The sequence below is a fragment of the Anolis sagrei genome, chromosome 6 (genome assembly GCF_037176765.1).
Source record: "Anolis sagrei isolate rAnoSag1 chromosome 6, rAnoSag1.mat, whole genome shotgun sequence".
Taxonomy (NCBI): domain Eukaryota; kingdom Metazoa; phylum Chordata; class Lepidosauria; order Squamata; family Dactyloidae; genus Anolis; species Anolis sagrei.
In genome coordinates, this window is record NC_090026.1 from 126,946,976 (window position 1) to 126,967,314 (window position 20,339).

General features: G+C 42.4%; 1 protein-coding gene across 1 annotated transcript in view; it reads left to right on the top strand.

Moving 5' to 3' along the window:
- The window catches only part of LOC132779027 (vasoactive intestinal polypeptide receptor-like), a 142,136-nt gene that overhangs the window by 91,806 nt on the left and 29,991 nt on the right, over window positions 1-20,339 (top strand). Inside the window, exons 4-6 of the mRNA XM_060782673.2 lie at window positions 6,442-6,548; window positions 11,836-11,933; window positions 13,220-13,352. Of these exons, the coding sequence (XP_060638656.2) occupies window positions 6,442-6,548; window positions 11,836-11,933; window positions 13,220-13,352 (338 nt within the window). The remainder of the gene's footprint in view (window positions 1-6,441; window positions 6,549-11,835; window positions 11,934-13,219; window positions 13,353-20,339) is intronic.

Genomic DNA, 20,339 nt, shown 5'->3' on the forward strand with positions numbered 1-20,339 from the left:
GCTATGTTCTAGAGGCATTCTCTCCTGACATTTTGCCTGCATCTATGGTAAGCATCCTCAGAGGTTGTGACCTCACAATATATATGTTGTATGTTAAAATTGGCATTGAATATTTGCCATATATGTGTACACTATAAACCGCCCTGAGTCCCCTGCGGGGTGAGAAGGGCGGAATATAAATGCTGTAAATAAATGTCAGGAGAGAATGCCTCTAGAATGTGGCCATATAGCCCAAAAAACCCTACAACAACCCAGTGATTCCAGCCATGAAAGCCTTCAACAATAGATCACATCCTCAGCTGCTGCAAGAAGATCATGCAGACAGACTACAAGCAGAGGCATAACACCCTTTCTCAGATGATTCATTGGGACTTATGCCACAAATACCATCTGCCTGCAACAAAGAACTGGTGGGATCACAAGCCGGAAAAAGTTAGAGAGAATGAACACGTCAAGCTACTCTGGGACTTCCAAATTCAGGCTGACAGAGTTTTGGAGCACAAGACTCCTGACCTCATGATCGTGTTCAAAAAACGTATGGATTGTTGATGTTGCAATCCCAGGTGACAGCATGATTGAAGAGAAACAACTGGAAAAGCTGACACGATATGAGGATTTAAAGATCAAACTGCAAAGACTCTGGCACAAGCCAGTCAAGGTGGTCCCAGTGGTGATCGGCACACTGGGTGCAGTGCCTAAAGACCTTGGCCTGCACTTAAACACAATCAGCGCTGACAAAATTACCATCTGTGCAGCTGCAGAAGGCCGCCTTACTAGGATCCGCACACATTATTTGCTATTACATCACACAGTCTTAGACACTTGGGAAGTGTCTGACGTGTGATCCAGTTCAATAGCCAGCACAGTGATCTTGTCTGCTGTGGAGTCATCTTGTTGTGTTTCTAATAATAATAATAATAATAATAATAATAATAATAATAATAATAATAAAGTTTATTTATATTCTGACCTATCTTCCCGAGGGGACTCAGGGCAGACTACAGAACACATATACAGCAAACATTCAATGCCATTATACAATTAACAAAGACAGACAGTACATAAACAGAGGTAAAGGCTTCCCATCTTTTTCCATCTCCAGCATCTGGAGGCTGTATGCAACTCTGGCCACAGGGAGGTGCTGTTGCTCCATCTTCCATGCTGAGGAGCTTTGTTGTGCATAGACTGTTGCAACCCAGATCAGGAAACGAGACCAAAAGATTAAATCCACCACACTTGACTGTGGGAAAAAACAATCCTTTTTTATTGATGAAAAATGGTTACAAAATAGAGGAAAATTTATTTATTTATTTATTTATTTACTTCGCTTATATACCGCAATTCTCAGCCTAATGGCGACTCATTGCGGTGTAAAGTCAAAATGTAAAGTCAAAAAGCCACAGTAAAATTCAGCAGTCAGAATATCTCTGAACTAGATCAACATTCCAAAAGCAACACTATAAAAACCTGGAACCTGTTAGCATCTCACTAACCGTACTTGAAAACTAGAATCCTCTGGGAATGCAGGCCATGGGAAACGGGAAATCTGCCAAGGTAATGCCTCAGTCTAAACGATGCTTGATCTAACAAGACAGCCCGGGGGGAGACACTTAAAACTAAAGAAACTGTTTCGGGACATGCCTCCAGGCTTGGAAGCCTCCTTTTCCTTTAATCTACTTGACCTTCGCAAACTCTGTGATTCACTCCTGTTTTTCCAAATCTGCCCTCTTCTATCCTCATTTAAAAAGGCAGGTGTTAACTCCTCTGGAGAGTTATCACTGCTTGATTCTGAAACATTCTCATCAGGATGTCCAGTTTCACTTTCCCAGCCACTGCCCTCTGAATCAACAGTTTCCAAACCATCAGGGGAAAATACATGTTCAGTAGCCTGTTCAGTTGCATCAGGAAATACAATCAAAGAATCAGGTTCAGGTTCACATGGAGGCTGAGGGTCAGGTTCACACGGAGGCTGAACCCCAACATAGACATCCTCCAAATCGAATCACCAGCACATCCTTATGGGTGCCTTTTATTACCTCCTCGCTTAAAGCAGTACCTATTTATCTACCCACATTGCTGTTTTCAAACTGCTAGGTGTGCAGAAGGTGGGCTGACGATGGGAGCTCATCCCAACCCAGGCTTGAACTGTCGACCTTTCAATCGGCAAGAGTTTCTGCAGCTGGCGGTTTAACCCGCTGTGCTAAAGCCTGGCAGATTCTCATTCATTGAGGCTTCCAGGAAAGGCTCTGAAGACTCTGTCCATGATCAAGGACTGCCAAAACAGGACTGGAGACAACTGATGGTCCCAGAGCTGAAACCTGGCCCAACCCTTGTGTAACTAAATCTAATAATAATTTCAGCTTTGACTTTTTGTGAGTATAATTGTGACCTCCCAAACAGAACCGTTTTTACTAAATCAACATATATTTTTTGTACTTGTTTCTTGGCCTCGGGCATTTTCCCCAAAATTGATTGCAGTCCCTACAGCTCCATTTCCATATTGGACCATGTAGAGAGAGAAACGTTTTTCCCCTGCATCATTTTTCCTCTCTCTCACCCCAACGGCATCCATCATGCCGAAGCCCCAAAACAGAGCAACAAATGTCAACATTTCTTTCCCGTTTTGCCTCTGGCTGCCCATCTTTTGACCCATTCCTGGAGAGTAGAAAGTGATGGATTTGGGAGTCTGGCTTACACATTGCAAGGGAATGTCGGGTAAACAGAGAACTCGGAACGGGGCCAAATGGAAAAGAGCACCAAATCCTTTGAGAAAAAAACAGCCGGAGTCCGAATGGATTCATTCCATTCGGCTCTAGTTCGAAATGTAATGGACTGTATTCATGTATTCTTCTGTAGGTATTGCAGGATCTTGATAAGAGTAAAGCTCAATGGGAGTTGGAGTTGCACTGCATCCTTTTGGTTCTGTCCAAAGGAGCTTAGTTAGAAGAAGCAAAACCTTGTTGAGAGCTGGCATAGGATGTCTAAATAGAGCAATGCTGCATTTTCACTATGTTAGCATAGTTAGCAGCAGGAGCCCCTGTTGGCACAGCGGGTTAAACCACTGAACTGCAGAACTTGCTGACTGAAAGCTCAGCAGTTTGAATCCAGGGAGTGGGGTGAGCTCTCACTGTTAGCCCCAGCTTTTGCCAACCTAGCAGTTTGAAAAAATGCAAATGTGAGTAGATCAATAGGTACTGGCCATGGTAATCCACACTCTGGTTACATCCCGTATAGACTACTGCAACGTACTCTACGTGGGGTTGCCTTTGAAGACCGTCCAGAAGCTTCAATTGGTCCAACGGATGGCAGCCAGATTGTTAACAGGAGCGGAGATCAGGGAGCATACAACTCCGCATCCTAGTCTCCAGGGCAGCAGAAAACAAGCTTGCTCCCTCCTCCTCCCTATAACTTCCTCTCTCATATTTATACATAGCCCTCATCATGGCTCCTCTAAGCCTTCTCTTCTTCAAGCTAAACATGCCCAGCTCATTAAGCTGCTCCTCGTATGGCTTGTTCTCCAGACCCTTGATTATTGTAGTCACCTTCCTCTGGACACATTCCAGCTTAAAGTCAAAATCTCCCTTCAATTGGGGTGCCCAAAATTGGACACAGTGTGATTCCAGGTAAAGTGGTCTGACCAAGGCAGAATAGAGGGGTAGCATGACTTCCCTGGATCTAGGCACTAGATTCCTACTGATGCAGGCCAAAATCCCATTGGCTTTTTTTAGCTGCAACATCACATTGTTGGCTCATGTTCCCCTTCCTCCCCACGTGGACACCAAGATCTTTTCCACTTGTCCTGCTGTCGAGCCAAGCATTGTCCCTCATTCTGTATCTTTGCTTTTTTTTTCTGCCTAAGTTGAGTCTCTTGCCTTTGTCACTTCTGAACTTCATTGTGTTTGTTTTGGACCACCATCTCTCTAATCCAGGGGTCTTCAAACTTTTAAAACAGAGGGCCAGGTCACAGTCTCTCAAACAGTTGGAGGGCCGGATTATATTTTGAAAAAAACATGAATAAATACTTATGCACACTGCACATATCTTGTTTGTAGTGCAAAAAACCCCACTTAAAAACAATACAATATTGGAGCCAATATCACCAAATTCATCAAAGTTTTACAGAAGATGAAAAAATAGGATTTTTAGACCGAGGACTCTGGGATATAATCATGCAAAAAGAAAAAACTCATGAGAATTTTATACCAACAACTTTTAAATTGGTCAACTGAAGAAGAACAAATAAAACACTGTCAAATCAAATGGGCAAAGGACTAAGGTCACAACATTCTTACAAAACAATGGGAAGAAATTTGGAACAATAAAATAAAATACACAGGTGCCAATCACCTACGAGAAAATTGGTATAAAATTTTTAGATGGTACTACACTCCTGAAAAGTTGGCCAAATTTTACAAAAATCTATCAAATCGATGCTGGAAATGTAATAAAGAAATAGGTACCTTTTTCCACTCATGGTGGAGTTGTAAACGAATAAGGAAATATTGGAAAGAAATTCATCTACTAACCCAAAAAATCTTAAAAACTAATTTCTCTCAGACACCAGAAATGTACCTTTTAGGCATATCCAGTTTAAAAATGATTGAGAATCAGGAGAAAATGTTTTTCCTCTTATGCACGGTGGCTAGATTACTACTAGCCAAAGTATGGAAGCAAAAAGAAATCCCAACAACTGAAGAGTGGATTATGAAAATATTTGATATAATTCAAATGGACACCTTATCTCAAAAACTGAACAGAATGCAAAAAAACCCAGACTGGTCAGGTTTTAAAGACTTTATTGTAACAAGGAAAATGACATTAATAATAGATTTGTTCAACATTTGAAAAAGATTAACAAAACAAAGTATTGCCAGGAAAATCATAGGAGAATCTGAAGTTATGAAGATCAATACTTTCTGAAGACCTTGGGAAGTCCCCCCATGAACAATTTTTTTCTTTCTTGGGTTTTTTTATCTCTCTTTTTTAAGGGGTATGGCTCTTTAGTCAATGTTAAACTTCACACTATTTTCTTCTTTCTCACTTCTCTTTCTATAAAACACTTGTTTTCCCCCTCTTTCGATGTAATTATTAAAAAAATGCACAATAAAAGTTTTTTTAAAAAATAATACAATGATTAAAATGAAGAACAATTTCAACAAATATAAACTTATTAGTATTTCAATGAGAAGTGTGGGCCTGCTTTTGGCTGATGAGATAGAATTGTTGTTGTTGTGTGCTTTCAAGTCGTTCCAGACTTAGGTTGACCCTGAGCGAGGGCTGGCTAAATGACCTCGGAGGGCCGGATTCGGCCTGCGAGCCTTAGTTTGAGGATCTCTGCTCTACTCTGTTCAGATCATTTTGAATTCTGCTCCTGTCTTCTGGAGTATTGGCTCTCCCTCCCAAATGTCATCTCCAAACTTGATGATGATGCCTTCTAACCCTTCATCTAAGTCAGCCATCTTCAAACTGCAGCCCTCCAGCTGTTTGGATCTCCAACTCCCAGAAGCCCTAACAAGCTTGTTCAATTGTCGGGAATTCTGGGAGTTAAAAACCCAAACAGCTGGAGGTCCGCAGTTTGAGAATGCCTGATCTAAGTCATTCATAAAGATGTTGAACAGGACCGAACCCTGTGGCACTCCACTCGTAATGAGAAGAAGAAATCAAAACAAGGCTGAAAAGGCATGATTTGAAACCAAGCTGGAAATGAAAAGATTCCAAGACTTCTGTGAACGGAAGGTGTGCCGTTCCATTGCTCAAGTGCAAAAGAGAAAAGAACAAAACAGGCTAATGGAGGGGATGCAACCTGAGAAAAAGCCGAAATGGCTGCTTAGTGTGTTGCCAGTTGCTGGTTCAGCCCACGCCGTAGCACTAAAAACACGACACACTTGAGGTGACAAATCATTGCCTGACCTCATACTTTTTATTACTGTGTGGTCCGAATATGGGCACTTCACAACCCTATCCAATTTTCCAGATACTCTGCAAGTATATATCTTTTTCTGAAGTGTGTACAGTGGGTTCAATCACATTGGTAAGTGCTGTCAATTGCTCTGAGCAATGATCACCATAAAAGGCCTCATAGTGCCAATGCGAGAAAAAGCGGTTGGAGATGGAAAATGCATGCCATTGTCCATTTTTCTCCTACTTAGGATGGAAATACACTGCTATATAATGCATTATATGGGTCTAGACGATGTGTTTTGGACGATGTGTTCCGGGTGTATTGGACTTCAACTCCCACAATTCCTAACAGCCGGTAGGGAGTTGTGGGAGTTGAAGTCCAAAACACCCGGAGGGCCGAAGTTGGCCCATGCCTCGTTCACACTGAGACATGGCAATTAAAGTGGGTTCAAACTGCATTCATTCTACAGTGTAGCTGCATCCTATATCATTGACTGCAACCATTGATCGTGTTCGATTTCTTGCTCTATTTCTATCCAGATAACATAAGTAGGGAATGTACTCCCGAAGGTTGGTCCGATTTGTACCCGGAGTCTTACGGCGCAACGTGTGGTTACGACCCCAACAGCACATTCTCAGATGAAGAGGTTAGTAATATGTATTGTCGAAGGCTTTCATGGCCGGAATCACTGGGCTGTTGTAGGTTTTTTCGGGCTGTATGGCCATGGTCTAGAGGCATTCTCTCCTGATGTTTCACCTGCATCTATGGCAAGCATCCTCAGAGGTAGTGAGGTCTGTTGGAACTAATATATTAGTTTAGGTTAGTAATATATTAACAAGATAGCATTTACTGGCTCTCTTTAAGACACATACTTTTGCATTTGGAATACTTATATTTGGTGCTATGAGAGGTGATGATTCAAATATAAATCCTTGTTTCTTAGTGTGCATCTGCACTGTCGAATTAATGTAGTTTGACACCACTTTAAGTGGCATGGCTCCATGCAGTGGAATCCTGGGAGCTGCAGTTTTACAAGGTCTGCAGCCTTCTCGGCCAAAGAATCCTGGTGGTGACTCATGAAACTACAAATCCCAGGATTCCATAGCCTTGAGCCCTGGCAGTGGTATCAAACCAAAATAATGCTATAGTGTAGAGTTCTGAATTAGGGTTGCCATTTCAGTTTTCTGAGGGTGCATCTAGACCAGTGTTTCTCAACCTTCCTAATGCCGCGACCCCTTAATACAGTTCCTCATGTTGTGGTGACCCCCAACCATAACATTATTTTGCTACTTCATAACTGTAATTTTGCTCCTGTTATGAAACATAATTTGGAAGTTGTAGTTGCTAGGATTTATGGTTCACCTACAATCAAAGAGTATTCTGAACTCCACCAACGATGGAACTGAACCAAACTTGGCACACAGAATGCCCACGACCAACAGAAAACATTGGAAGGGTTTGGTGGGCATTGACCTTGAGTTTGGGAGTTGTAGTTCACCTTCAGAGAGCACTATGGATTCAAACAATGGATCTGGACCAAACTTGGCATGAATACTCAGTATGCCAAATGTGAACATTGGTGGAGTGTGGGGGAAATAGGCCTTGACATTTGGGAGTTGTAGTTGCTGGGATGTATAGTTCACCTACAATCAAAAAGCATTCTGAACCCCACCAATGATAGAATTGAGCCAAACCTCCCACACAGAACCCCCATGGCCAACAGAAAATACTGTGTTTTCTGATGGTCTTTGGTGACCCCTCCGGCACCTCCTGCCGACCCCTCCAGGGGTTCCGACCCCCAGGTTGAGAAACACTGATCTAGACTATAGAATGAATGCAGTTTGGCACTACTTGAACTGCCAAGGGTTGATGCTATAGAATCATGGGAGTTGTAGTTTGATCAGGTTTGCTCCGCCAAAGAGTGCTCGTGCCTTAGTAAACTGTAACTCTCAAGATTACATAGCGTTGAGCCATGGCAATTAAAGTGTCTAATCGCATTAATTCAGCAGTGTAAAGACATCCCTAGTTTTCTCCATTTCACCTTTTTTGCCAAAAGTTCTGGTGCCTCGCCAAACTACAACTCCCAGGCTCTGTGTACTAGACCTGGGCTTCTTAAAATGTTGGGGTAACATTAAACAATGGCAAGAATCAAAGGTTTCTGAATGAAACCTAGACATATACACGGATCTGTTAGTATTATAGCGGTCTCTCTGCAGAAGAAAGTTCTGCTGTACTCCATCCATTACCTGCAATGGCCCACATGCCGCCTCCAATTTATATTCATCCAAAAGCAAAAGAAATCCTCGAGAAAGTATTAAGAGACCATTGTTTGCGTTCCTTTGGTAACGGAGCATTTCTGCAAGGTGTGAATCCGCCATTTCCTGGAAGCACGAGCTGGGAGTTCCCCTAATTGCTTTGCAGCCCCGTTTAGACCTCCTGAGAAGCGTCATTGGCATTCCTGGCAAGAAGCAACTTGTTGCAAACTTTGGGGTTTAAAAATTTCTCCCTGTTTGAACTTGGAGCACAGGGAGGCAGTAAGAAGCCAACCACTGTAAACAACATCTGAGCAAGTAGGCTGTCAGGAATTGTGGGAGTCAAAGTCCAGAACACTCAGAGGACCCAAGTCTACGCTGTAGAATTTATACAGTTTGGCACCACTTGAATGCCATCAATCCTAAGAGGTGTAGTTTAGTGAGACTTTAGTTCTCATTGCCAGAGAAGTTTGAAAGATCTTATAAAACCAGAACTCTCAGGATGCCATAGTATTGATCCATAGCAGTTCAAATGGTGTCCAACTACCTTAATCCTACAGTGTAGATGCTTACTTACTTAGTTACGTACTTAGGCGATCCCTCATAGCCTGAGGATGATGGTCCTTCAAGTGCAGTGTCTTGGCGGCAGGTTGTAGGTGGCTGTGAAGCCCTATTTTTGATCCTCATGTTCTCCCGCCGTGAAGACATCGGCTTCCAGGTGGAAGGCGGTCCCAGTCAGAGTTGGCTTGATGCCCCTCCTCTTGCCACATTTCTCCCTTTTGCCCTGCATTTGTGCCTCTTTGAATTCTGCAGCACTGCTGGTCACAGCTGACCTCTAGCTGGAGCGCCCAAGGACCAGGGCTTCCCAGTTCTTGGTGTCTATGCCACAGTTTTTAAGGTTGGCTTTAAGCCCATCTTCAAATCTCCTTTCCAGTCCACCAACATTATATTTCCTGTTCTTGAGTTGGGAGTATAGTAACTGCTTTGGGAGACGGTGATATTTGGGCATTCGGACAATGTGGCCAGTCCAGAAGAGTTGATGGCGTAGGAGCATCGCTTCAATGCTGGTGGTCTTTGCTTCTTCCAGCATGCTGACATTTGTCTGCCTGTCTTCCCAAGAGATTTGCAAGATTTTTTGGAGGCAACACTAATGGAATTGTTCGAGGAGTTGAGTGTAACGTCTGTAGACAGTCCACGTTTCACAGATATATAGTAGGGTTGGGAGGACAATAGCATATGTAGATGCATTCAAAGATATCTTAGGACCTATCTTATTGTAGATGCACTCCAAGATATCTTAGGACCTATCTTAGTGTAGATGCACCCCAAGATATCTTAGGACCTATCTTAGTGTAGATGCACTCCAAGATATCTTAGGACCTATCTTAGTGTAGATGCGCCCCAAGATATCTTAGGACCTATCTTAGTGTAGATGCACCCCAAGATATCTTAGGACCTATCTTAGGGTAGATGCACTCCAAAATATCTTAGGACCTATCTTAGTGTAGATGCACTCCAAGATAAGTTAGAACCTATCTTAGTGTAGATGCACCCCAAGATATTTTAGGACCTATCTTAGTGTAGATGCACTCCAAGATATCTTAGGACCTATCTTAGTGTAGATGCCCTCCAAAATATCTTAGGACCTATCTTAGTGTAGATGCAATCCAAAATATCTTAGGACCTATCTTAGTGTAGATGCACTCCAAGATATGTTAGAACCTATCTTAGTGTAGATGCACCCCAAGATATTTTAGTACCTATCTTAGTGTAGATGCACTCCAAAATATCTTAGGACCTATCTTATTGTAGATGCACCCCAAGATATCTTAGGACCTCTCTTATTGTAGATGCACCGCAAGACACCTTAGGGGCTATCTTAGTGTAGATGCACCCTAAGATATCTTAGGGCCTATCTTAGTGTAGACGCACCCCAAAATATCTTAGGATCTATCTTAGTGTAGATGCACTCCAAGATATCTTAGGACCTATCTTAGTATAGATGTACCCCAAGATGTCTTAGGACCAATCTTAGTGCAGATGCACCCCAAGATACCTTAGGACCAATCTTAGTGTAGATGCACCCTAAAATATCTTAGGACCTATCTTAGTGTAGATGCACCCCAAGATATCTTAGATCCTATCTTAGTGTAGATGCACCCCAAGATATCTTAGGACCTATCTTAGTGTAGATGCACCCCAAGATATCTTAGGACCTATCTTAGTGTAGATGCACTCCAAAATATCTTAGGACCTATCTTATTGTAGATGCACTCCAAGATGTCTTAGAACCTATCTTAGTGTAGATGCACTCCAAGATGTCTTAGGACCTGTCTTATTGTAGACGCACTCCAAGATACTTTAGGACCTGTCTAATTGTAGATGTACCCCAAGATATCTTAGGGCCTATCTTAGTGTAGACGCACTCCAAAATATCTTAGGACCTATCTTAGTGTAGATGCACCCTAAGATATCTTAGGGCCTATCTTAGTGTAGATGCACTCCAAGATGTCTTAGAACCTATCTTAGTGTAGATGCACTCCAAGATGTCTTAGGACCTGTCTTATTGTAGACGCACTCCAAAATATCTTAGGACCTATCTTAGTTTAGATGCACCCTAAGATGTCTTAGAACCTATCTTAGTGTAGATGCACACCAAGATGTCTTAGGACCTGTTTTATTGTAGACGCACTCCAAAATATCTTAGGACCTATCTTAGTTTAGATGCACCCTAAGATATCTTAGGGCCTATCTTAGTGTAGATGCACTCCAAAATATCTTAGGACCTATCTTAGTGTAGATGCACCCCAAGATATCTTAGGACCTATCTTAGTGTAGATGCACTCCAAGATATCTTAGGACCTATCTTAGTGTAGATGTACTCCAAAATATCTTAGGACCAATCTTAGGGTAGATGCACCCCAAGATATCTTAGGTTGAAACAGCATTGCATGGTCAGTGTAGATGTATAAAATGCAGTTTAACTGCATTGAACTAGGTCATATCAGTCCACCTTGACCAGATGATGCAATTTCAGGCTGTATTATATGGCTGTGTAGATGGGGCCATAGTCAATATTATTCTATGATATTTCCCTTTTAGTTCCTCCTACAACAATTGAGAATTCTATTCTATATTGTTCTTTGGTTGCCAAAACTGTGATGTCCTCTGGCACAACCTGATGCAATCTGCTTCTTCTAAACACTGCAAATTGTGATAAATAAATAAAATCAACCACATTCCTAAAGAACATTAATATTAATTTGACAATGGAACATCTTAGTTGCATGTATTATTATTGGCCAATATACTACATCAGCCACTTTAGGCTTAGGGAGCATCTGCACTGTCAAATGACTGCAGTTTGGCACCACTTTAATTGCCATGGCTCGTTGCTGTGGAATCCTGGGGGTTGTCGTTTACGAACTTACAATCCTATGATGAGCTTGGTCTGGAAGTTGGCCAGGACAGCGACCAAATGTCACTAAAGGGACACACATCTTTTCACGAATGACTCAAACTGCATACTATGAACTTGCACAATACGTGAACATAACTGTAGTGGGAACGAAAGAGGCAGAAACGGTTTCCAAGTAGTGTTTGAAATATTGTAAACTGATGATCTGATTGTTTGAAAAGAAGATACAAGCAAGTGATGGCTCATTTTTTCTCCCTTTCCAGACGGTATTCTATGGCACTGTCAAAACTGGCTACACCATCGGATACAGCTTGTCGCTCATTGCTCTCACCATAGCCATGATCCTCCTGTGTATTTTCAGGTAAGGAGGAGTAGGCTTTCTGGGCTGTGTATTTGCCTTTGAGGAGTACAGTGTGGCAAGTCAATGGTTGACAGTGGAAGACTTGGGTTAGGGTTCGAATTCTCCCTCAAAGGTGGAACTGAGGCTCTTTCTACACCAGTGGTTCTCAACTTTCCTAATGCCGTGACCCCTTAATACAGTTCCACATGATGTGGTGACCCCCAACCATAACATGTTCGTTGCCACTTCATAATTGTAATTTTGCTACTGTTATGAATCGTAATGTAAATACCTTATATGCAGGATGTATTTTCATTCACTGGACCTTTTTTGGCACAAATACCGATACACCCAAATTTGAATAATGGTGTGGTTGGGAGGGGGGTTGATTTTGTCATTTGGGAGTTGTAGTTGCTGGGATTTATAGTTCACCTACAATCAAGAGCATTCTGAACTCAATCCAGAGAGCACTGTTAACTCAAACAATGATGTATCTGGACCAAACCTGGCAGGAATACTCAACATACCAAAATGTGAACACTGGTGGAGTTTGGGGAAAATAGACTTTGACATTTGGGAGTTGTAGTTGCTGGGATTTATAGTTCACCTACAATCAAGAGCATTCTGAACTTGACCAATGATAGAATTGGACCAAACTTGGCACACAGAACTCCCATGACGAACAGAAAATACTGGAAGGGTCTGGTGGACATTGACCTTGAGTTTGGGAGTTGTAGTTCACCTACATCCAGAGAGCACTGTGAACTCAAACAATGATGGATCTGGACCAAACCTGGCATGAATATTCAATATACCCAAATGTGAACACTGGTGGAGTTTGGTGAAAATAGACCTTGGCATTTGGGAGTTGTAGTTGCTGGGATTTATAGTTCACCTACAATCAAAGAGCATTCTGAATCCCCACCAATGATAAAAAATGGACCAAAATTCCCACACAAACCCCCCATGACTAACAGAAAATACTGTGTTTTCTGATGGTCTTTAGCAACCCCTCTAACACTCCTTTGCGACCCCCCCCCCCAGGGATCCTGACCCCCAGGTTGAGAGACACCTACACTGCCATATATCCCAGGATCTGAACTCAGGTTATCTGCTTTGAACAGGAGTATATGAATCTCCACTTCCAGATAATCTGGATTAAGAAGACAATCTGGGATCAGATCCTGGGATATGGAGCCAGTGTAGAAGGGGGCTGAGTTAAAGAACTAGAACTGGGCAGGAGAGAAGCTAAACTTCACAATGTTGTCTACTTTTCCAAATGCTTCTTTCTGCTCTGTTCCTTCCAGGAAACTCCATTGCACTCGGAACTATATCCACATGCACCTTTTCATGTCCTTCATCATGAGAGCGGTGGCGGTTTTCGTCAAAGATCTCATCCTCTTTGAGGGCGGAGAGTCAGACCACTGCTTTGCCACCACGGTCAGTTGATGGTTTTTGTTTTGGGGCCAGTCGGGTTTCAAGAAGGGCATCTTTCATTTACTCAATTTCTATTCCTCATATGTTAATCTTGTATGACAACTCCCATCATCCATCTTGACCATACTCCCTGTTTGTAGTTATCTGGAATTTTAGTTATCTGGAGGGTGCTAGGTTGGAAGATGTTAGCCCAGTGGTTCTCAACCTGTGAGTCCCCAGATGTTTTGGGATTTCTGGGAGTTGTAGGCCAAAACACAGGTTGAGAACCACTGGCTTAGCCCAATACACTGCCCCTTCTACACTTCCATATATACTATCCTGCTTTTCTTGTGGATGAACAATAGGGTTGCCATGGTGGATGTGGGATGGATCATGGAGCAGGATGAGGTCCCATAGATCTCTATCCCGGGATGAAGGTACCTGTCCTTCATCTTCCAAACGTCTGCTGTTGCTGATGAAAAGCATGGAGAAGCCCCTTGCTCCAAGTACCTCTTCATAATAGCTATGTTAGAAAGGATCCTCTGCAGGTGATAGTTTTGATTTGGAAGATGAGGGAAGACAGGCATCTTTGTCCTCCTTGAAGAAGCTATATGTTTGCCTTCATACCTCATTCTATAATAATAATATTATAATAATAATAAAACTTTATTTGTACCCCGCTACCATCTCCCCAAGGGACTCGGTGCGGCTTACATGAGGCCGAGCCCAAATACAACAATACAAGCAATAATAACAACAATACAAGCAATTAAAATAAAAACATGGACAATAAAAATGCAACAATTAACAATAAGACAACACACAATTAAAACTGTGGGTAGGCCAAATGTAAAGTTAAAATTGGAAGTAATGCCAGGGCATGGGCGAAAAGGTAAAAGTGGCATTTGTGGAAACATACAAGCAGACCTAAAATGTAAAGTGCTTTGGAGGACAAAGTGCTATGGGAACATTATTCTGGGAAGGCACACTGGAACAACCATGTCTTCAAACTCCTCCTAAAAACTGCCAGGGTTGGGGCCTGCCTGATGTCCTTAGGGAGTGAGTTCCAGAGTCGAGGGCCACCACCAAAAAGGCCCTCTCTCTCGTTCCCACCAATCGTGCCTGCGATGCAGGTGGGATCGAGAGCAGGGCCTCTCCAGATTATCGAAGAGATCGTGTGGGTTCGTATACAGAGATGCAGTCACGTAGGCGGGCCCCAAACCGTTCAGGGCTTTGTAGGTAAGAACCTGCACCTTGAATTGGGTCCGGAAAATGAATGAGCTCCTTGAACAGGAGGGTTGACCGGTCCCTGTAAGGAGCCCCAGTTAACAACCTGGTTACTGCCCGTTGGATCATCTGGAATTTCCGAGCCGTTTTCAAGGACAGCCCCACGTAGCTCCACCACAATCTGTTCAGGATAAGTATAGAATGGGAATACCTCAATTTTCTGACTGAGATAGAATTTGGAGATCTTAACCGCTTGCAAAACATGTGCAGCAAGGCAACTTGCAGGAACTTTGGTTGCATTGGTACAGGAGTTTGGGACATGCCATCACGTTCAATGTCCAGAAAGCTGCCTAGAAGAAAAAAAACATAACCAGCTGACATTGCCTTTTTTTTTACTCTTTACTTGGGAAAAGGTTGAGAAGGGTTCAACATCATGGTTATAGCTTTGACGGATATAAATGCTCGTACACCAAGTATTATGCAACAGGAAAACAAACAAGTATTTCCCATTCTGAATATTGCACAACTCAAATGTTATGCAAAAACTTGAGTTGACTAAAGCTGTAAGCTTTGCCATTTTGAATATTGTAGGGTTTTCTCTTTCTATGCTGAAAGTTACACAGTTTCTAGAAAAACTGCACAATTTTCTATCATTTTGGGGCGTGTCCGAAAGCTACAGTAAGAACTGCTACTTCAATATCCATTGGTGATCTGAAAAACTGAGATATAGTTCAAGGTTAAAGTCCTCTCCTGCCTCCACTCTTGCAACTCTAGGTAACAAATTCATTTTATTTTAAAATAATGATGTTGCAAACTTTGGCAAAAGGGAAGGTGGGAAAAGGACCTTTGACTTCCATGGCTCCAAGCCTGCCTAGCTCTGCGCAACGTCAACCGCTCCAAATAGGATGTTGATTTTAGCTGTCGGAGTTTAGAGCCACGAAGCTCCGGCAGACTTAACAAACGTTGACGCGTAATGCTAACCAGTCCTTCCAGTTCCATCAGGTGCCTTGCTGAGCGCTCAGTTGTGTTGAACAATATGTTCTTTTATGTTTAAGTTTTGAGCCTTTTCAGATCCAGTTCCACATTTTGATTCTCAAGACTCATTTCTATGTGTTGTCGAAGGCTTTCATGGCAGGAATCACTGGGTTTTCTGGGCTTTATGGCCATGTTCCAGAAGCATTCTCTCCTAATGTTTCGCCCATATCTGTGGCAGGCATCCTCAGAGGTTGTGACCTCATAACCTTTGAGGATACCTGCCATAGATGTGGGTGAAAAGTCAGGAGAGAATGCTTCTGGGACATGACCTTACAGCCCAGAAAAATCACAATAACACAGACTCATTTTCACCCAAACTTTGATCATGTTGAATTGCTCAAAATGGGTATTGTTGGCCAACCCAGACTCATTTCCACCCAAACTTTGATCATGATGGATGTGCTCGAAATGGATCTTTTTAGCCAATGTCTCCAGCTCTAGAAAATTTACATCGAGTACCTATTAAATTAGTTTTGTCTTATTGCTGATATTTATATCCTGATCTATATCTGAAGCCTTCGGGACAAAAGAAACAGTCAACTCTCCAAATTTGCTAGGGATTGGGAGCATAGGACCCCATGAAAGTGAAAAACAAATAAAGACATTGTTATTTTTGTACCTGAGACTTTTCTAGGAATGTGTAGTTCTTCCAAGTCTGCAGAAGACTTAGTACCAATTCACAGTACACAATTATAGTTGTGTAATTCCACTTCAACTACCATGGCAACACCCTGTGGAATCCTAATTTAGGAAGACAATAGAGATCCCTGGTTGAGGCTCCATCTACACTGCCATATAATTCTGTTTGAAATTGTATTATGTGGTCAGTTTTGCAGCATTGAACTGCTTATTTGAGTCTACACTGACCACATTATGACAGTGTAAATTGGGCTATGGATAGGTCACATACTCTGCCTTGGAGAAGGTCAATGGTGAACCTCCTTAAGTTAAGTCATCTCACCACTACACCACTGGAGAAATTACACTGTTTAGCCGGTATTGCACCACCTGACATCCGCCAGGAAGTAGCAGCCAATAGTGAAAGGACCAAGGCAGAGATATCTCCAGCTCATCCCCTGTTTGGGTATCAGCCAGCACACCAACGACTTAAATCAAGAAATAGTTTTCTAAAATCTACAGAGAGACTCGCTGGAACACCTCAGCAAACAAGAGTCCAAAAGTGGCAGGCTCAAACCCAGAACCTCAATCAATGGCTGAGACCAGATGAGAGACTCCCCCCTGGGCACACAGAAGACTGGGCAACTTGGAAGGCGCTGAACAGACTGCGCTCTGGCACCACGAGATGCAGATGCAACCTCAAGAAATGGGGCTACAAAGTGGAATCCACAACATGCGAGTGTGGAGAAGAGCAAAGCACAGACCACCTGCTGCAATGCAACCTGAGCCCTGCTACATGCACAAGGGAAGACCTTCTTATAGTAACACCAGAAGCACTCCAAGTGGCCAGATACTGGTCAAAGGACATTTAATCAACTACCAAGCTTGTAAACTTTGTGTTTTGTTTGTTGTTTGTTAAAATGCTATACGATTGTCTGGATGCTGCTGACACGATAAATAAATAAATCTCAGGAAAACCCTAATAAAGAGTCTCCATAAATCAGAGAGAACTTGAAGGCACTCAACAGCAAATCTCACATAGTTCTGATCCAAAATGCCCCGTTTTCCTAGTCTTGTCCATAAGATGTGAACACATCAGAGGGAATTTTGGCCAAATCTGAACAGAATTCAAACTAAGCATAAAATTCTCATGGCAGAGGACTTTGCCCTACAATATTGGTGGTCACTTGCCTTTCCAACAATACTCTGGGAACAAGGCCATGTATCATTTCATACCATCATTCCCAAAGGGTTTGAGGAACAATTAAAGAAGTGGGTGGCAATGGGAATTGCACCCCATTGTTCAACCCTACACTCCTCCAAACTGAAGGATGCCTCAACCACCTCCCCATATGTCACTCCTGACATGCCTTCTTTCCAAATTCAAAGGGAACATTTCTGGAGGAGAACTTTCAGTTCTTCTCTAAGCAACCATTTCGTACCGAGAAGTGTGTGTACAATGTGTTTGGTGCAATGATGTCACTGACGCTCCAAGCAAAGGAAGGAAACATTTTCCGACTCGACATTTCTTTCGGAACATCGTCTGCAGCGAAAACAAAACACAAGAAGAAAAGAAAGATGAGGTTAATAAGGTGCAGGCCAGGGTGTTATTTCTGATTCATAGCAAAGTCTCCTTCTTCGACCTTTCAAAAAGGCAAGGAACTACATGCGGAGAGGGAAGAAGATCATTTCGAGAAGTATTCGGAGGGGGTCCCATCTGTAGTGACAGCAACAGCTTCCAAATTACTTCAGCTTCACCACCTCTGAGGATGCCTGCCATAGATGTGGGTGAAATGTCAGGAGAGAATGCTTCTGGAATATTATTATTATTATTATTATTATTATTATTATTATTCCGCCCTATGTCCCCGGTGGGACTCCAGGCAGATTCCAAGCACAAAAGGCAACCATTCAATGCCCAAATACAATAATATACATCCATAGTAATGAAATTTAGCAACCCAACATATAAACACAAATTATGACTTAACTAAAATTAAATAAAAAGGCAGCCTGTTATATCAGACATAAGACAAAACATCTACATCAAACAGAAGCATAAATTTCTTAGTACATTGGGGCAAATAAATTGATCATTGTTCAAGACATCTGTTGATTTGGTGGGGCAAACAGAGCACAGATATGGATGGTAGCTATTAATCAGAGGTATAATGTTAGAATTATCAACTACTACTACTACTCGTAAGTCAGTGAGCAAAGATATGTCTTCAGTTGTTTCTTCAAAGCGGGGAGGAAGGGGCCATCTTTAACTCCTTAGGAAGGAAGTTCCAGAGATGGGGGTGGCCACAGAGAAGGCCCTTTCTCTCGTTCCCACCAGCCATGCTTAGGATAGGGTGGGACTGAGAGGAGGGCCTCCTCCGATGACCACACTGTCCCAGATGGTTTATAGTGGGAGATGTGGTTTGTCAAATAGCCTGGACCCAAGCCATTTATGCCATACAGCCTAGAAAACTCACAGCAACCCTGTGATTCAGGCTATGAAAGCCTTCGACCACATATTGCTCCCACTTTCTTCTTCCAATAACACCCAACTTCCCCTCACAAGCCTCTCATTTCAACTTTTCCAAGTCTACCCACATTCCTAAACCATATCCTTATGGTTTATGTTTAACTGTTGTGGCTGTCCTCAAAAGATCTTTGAAAGTATTGATCAGAACCAAACTGAAATGTGATGGTGACAAATTCAGGGTTCTTAATCAGGGATGCTCATAGTTGGAAGAGATCCCAAGACCATCCAGGCTAGATTCATTCTACTATACAGAAGGACACAGTCCAAGCCCTCTTGACAGGTGGCCATCCAGCCTCTGTTCTAGATTAGGAGACTTCACCACCAAACATTCAATCATTAACTTTTCCATCTTGAAATTTCATATAATCTTATAGTTGGAAGAGATTCCAAGGGCCATCTAGCCCATCCTCATTCTGCCATGTGGGCCGGGCTTTAGCACAGCAGGTTAACTGAAAATCAACAGTATGAAGCCTGGGTTAGGGTGAGCTCCTGGCCTTTAGCCCAACTTCTGCCTACCTAGCAGTTTCAAAAACAGCAATGTGATTAATAGGTAGCGCTTAAACGGTGAGATTTTTAAAGCACCCATAAGGAAATTCCAGAAAAATACTGGTAATTCAATCAAGGAGGAAGTTACGAACAATGCTCTTTGGCAAGGAAAGTGGAGTAACAGCACCTCCCATGGCCGAACCAAGCATAGCCTCCAAGATGCCGAAGATTGGAAAACCTATATATACCTCTATCTATATTAGTTGTCTCTATTGTCAGTGTATAACGGCATTTAATGTTTCCTGTATATGTGCTCAGTGATCCACTCTGAATCCCCTTCGAGGTGAGAAGAATGGAATATAAATACTGTAAATAAGCAGGAATTCACAATCCAAGCACTCCCAGCAGATGGCCGTGTAGCCTTTGCTTAAAACCCTCCAGTACATGAGACTCCAATACATGCCCAGGCAACAGCATATTCCATGGTTGAACAGTTCTTACTATCAGGAAATTTTCATAATGTTTAGTTAACGTTTAACGCTCCTTTTCTGTAGTTGAATCTATTGCTCCTAATCTATCTAATTTTTTGTGTGTCAGGAAAGACTTGAGATCTGTATCTTTGCATACTATATAACTATCTACATACATATATATAGGAATATGCTCCTTTCATGCAGACTGTGTTTCTATGCTATTTTAACCTTTTCTTTGCCACGTGCTCATGGATTTTGTCTTGCTCTTGTATCAAGATGCATTAAAACTGGAAAAGAAAACCAACAGTCATATGGCATCTTCTTTATTCCTTGCAGAGTTTTTCTTGGCAAGAAATATATGTGGTCTCTAAAAAGGCATTGAGGACAACCATTCTTGATTTGCAAGAACAACAACCAAACTCGCTGGACAATTGACACCATTCATTGCCGCTGATGGAGGGGGATTGTACTATTTTTATCAGTCTTCCTAGACTTCAGGTCATGCGTTAGCTCAGGAGGTTGATCTTGGCAAGCTTTACTGAGCCAAGAGCATGGAGCGCAAAGGAAGAAAACAGAGTCATGAGGTGTCTCCATCAGAATGGGTTGGCCCTGGGTATAGGTGAAGACGTGACATTATTTCAG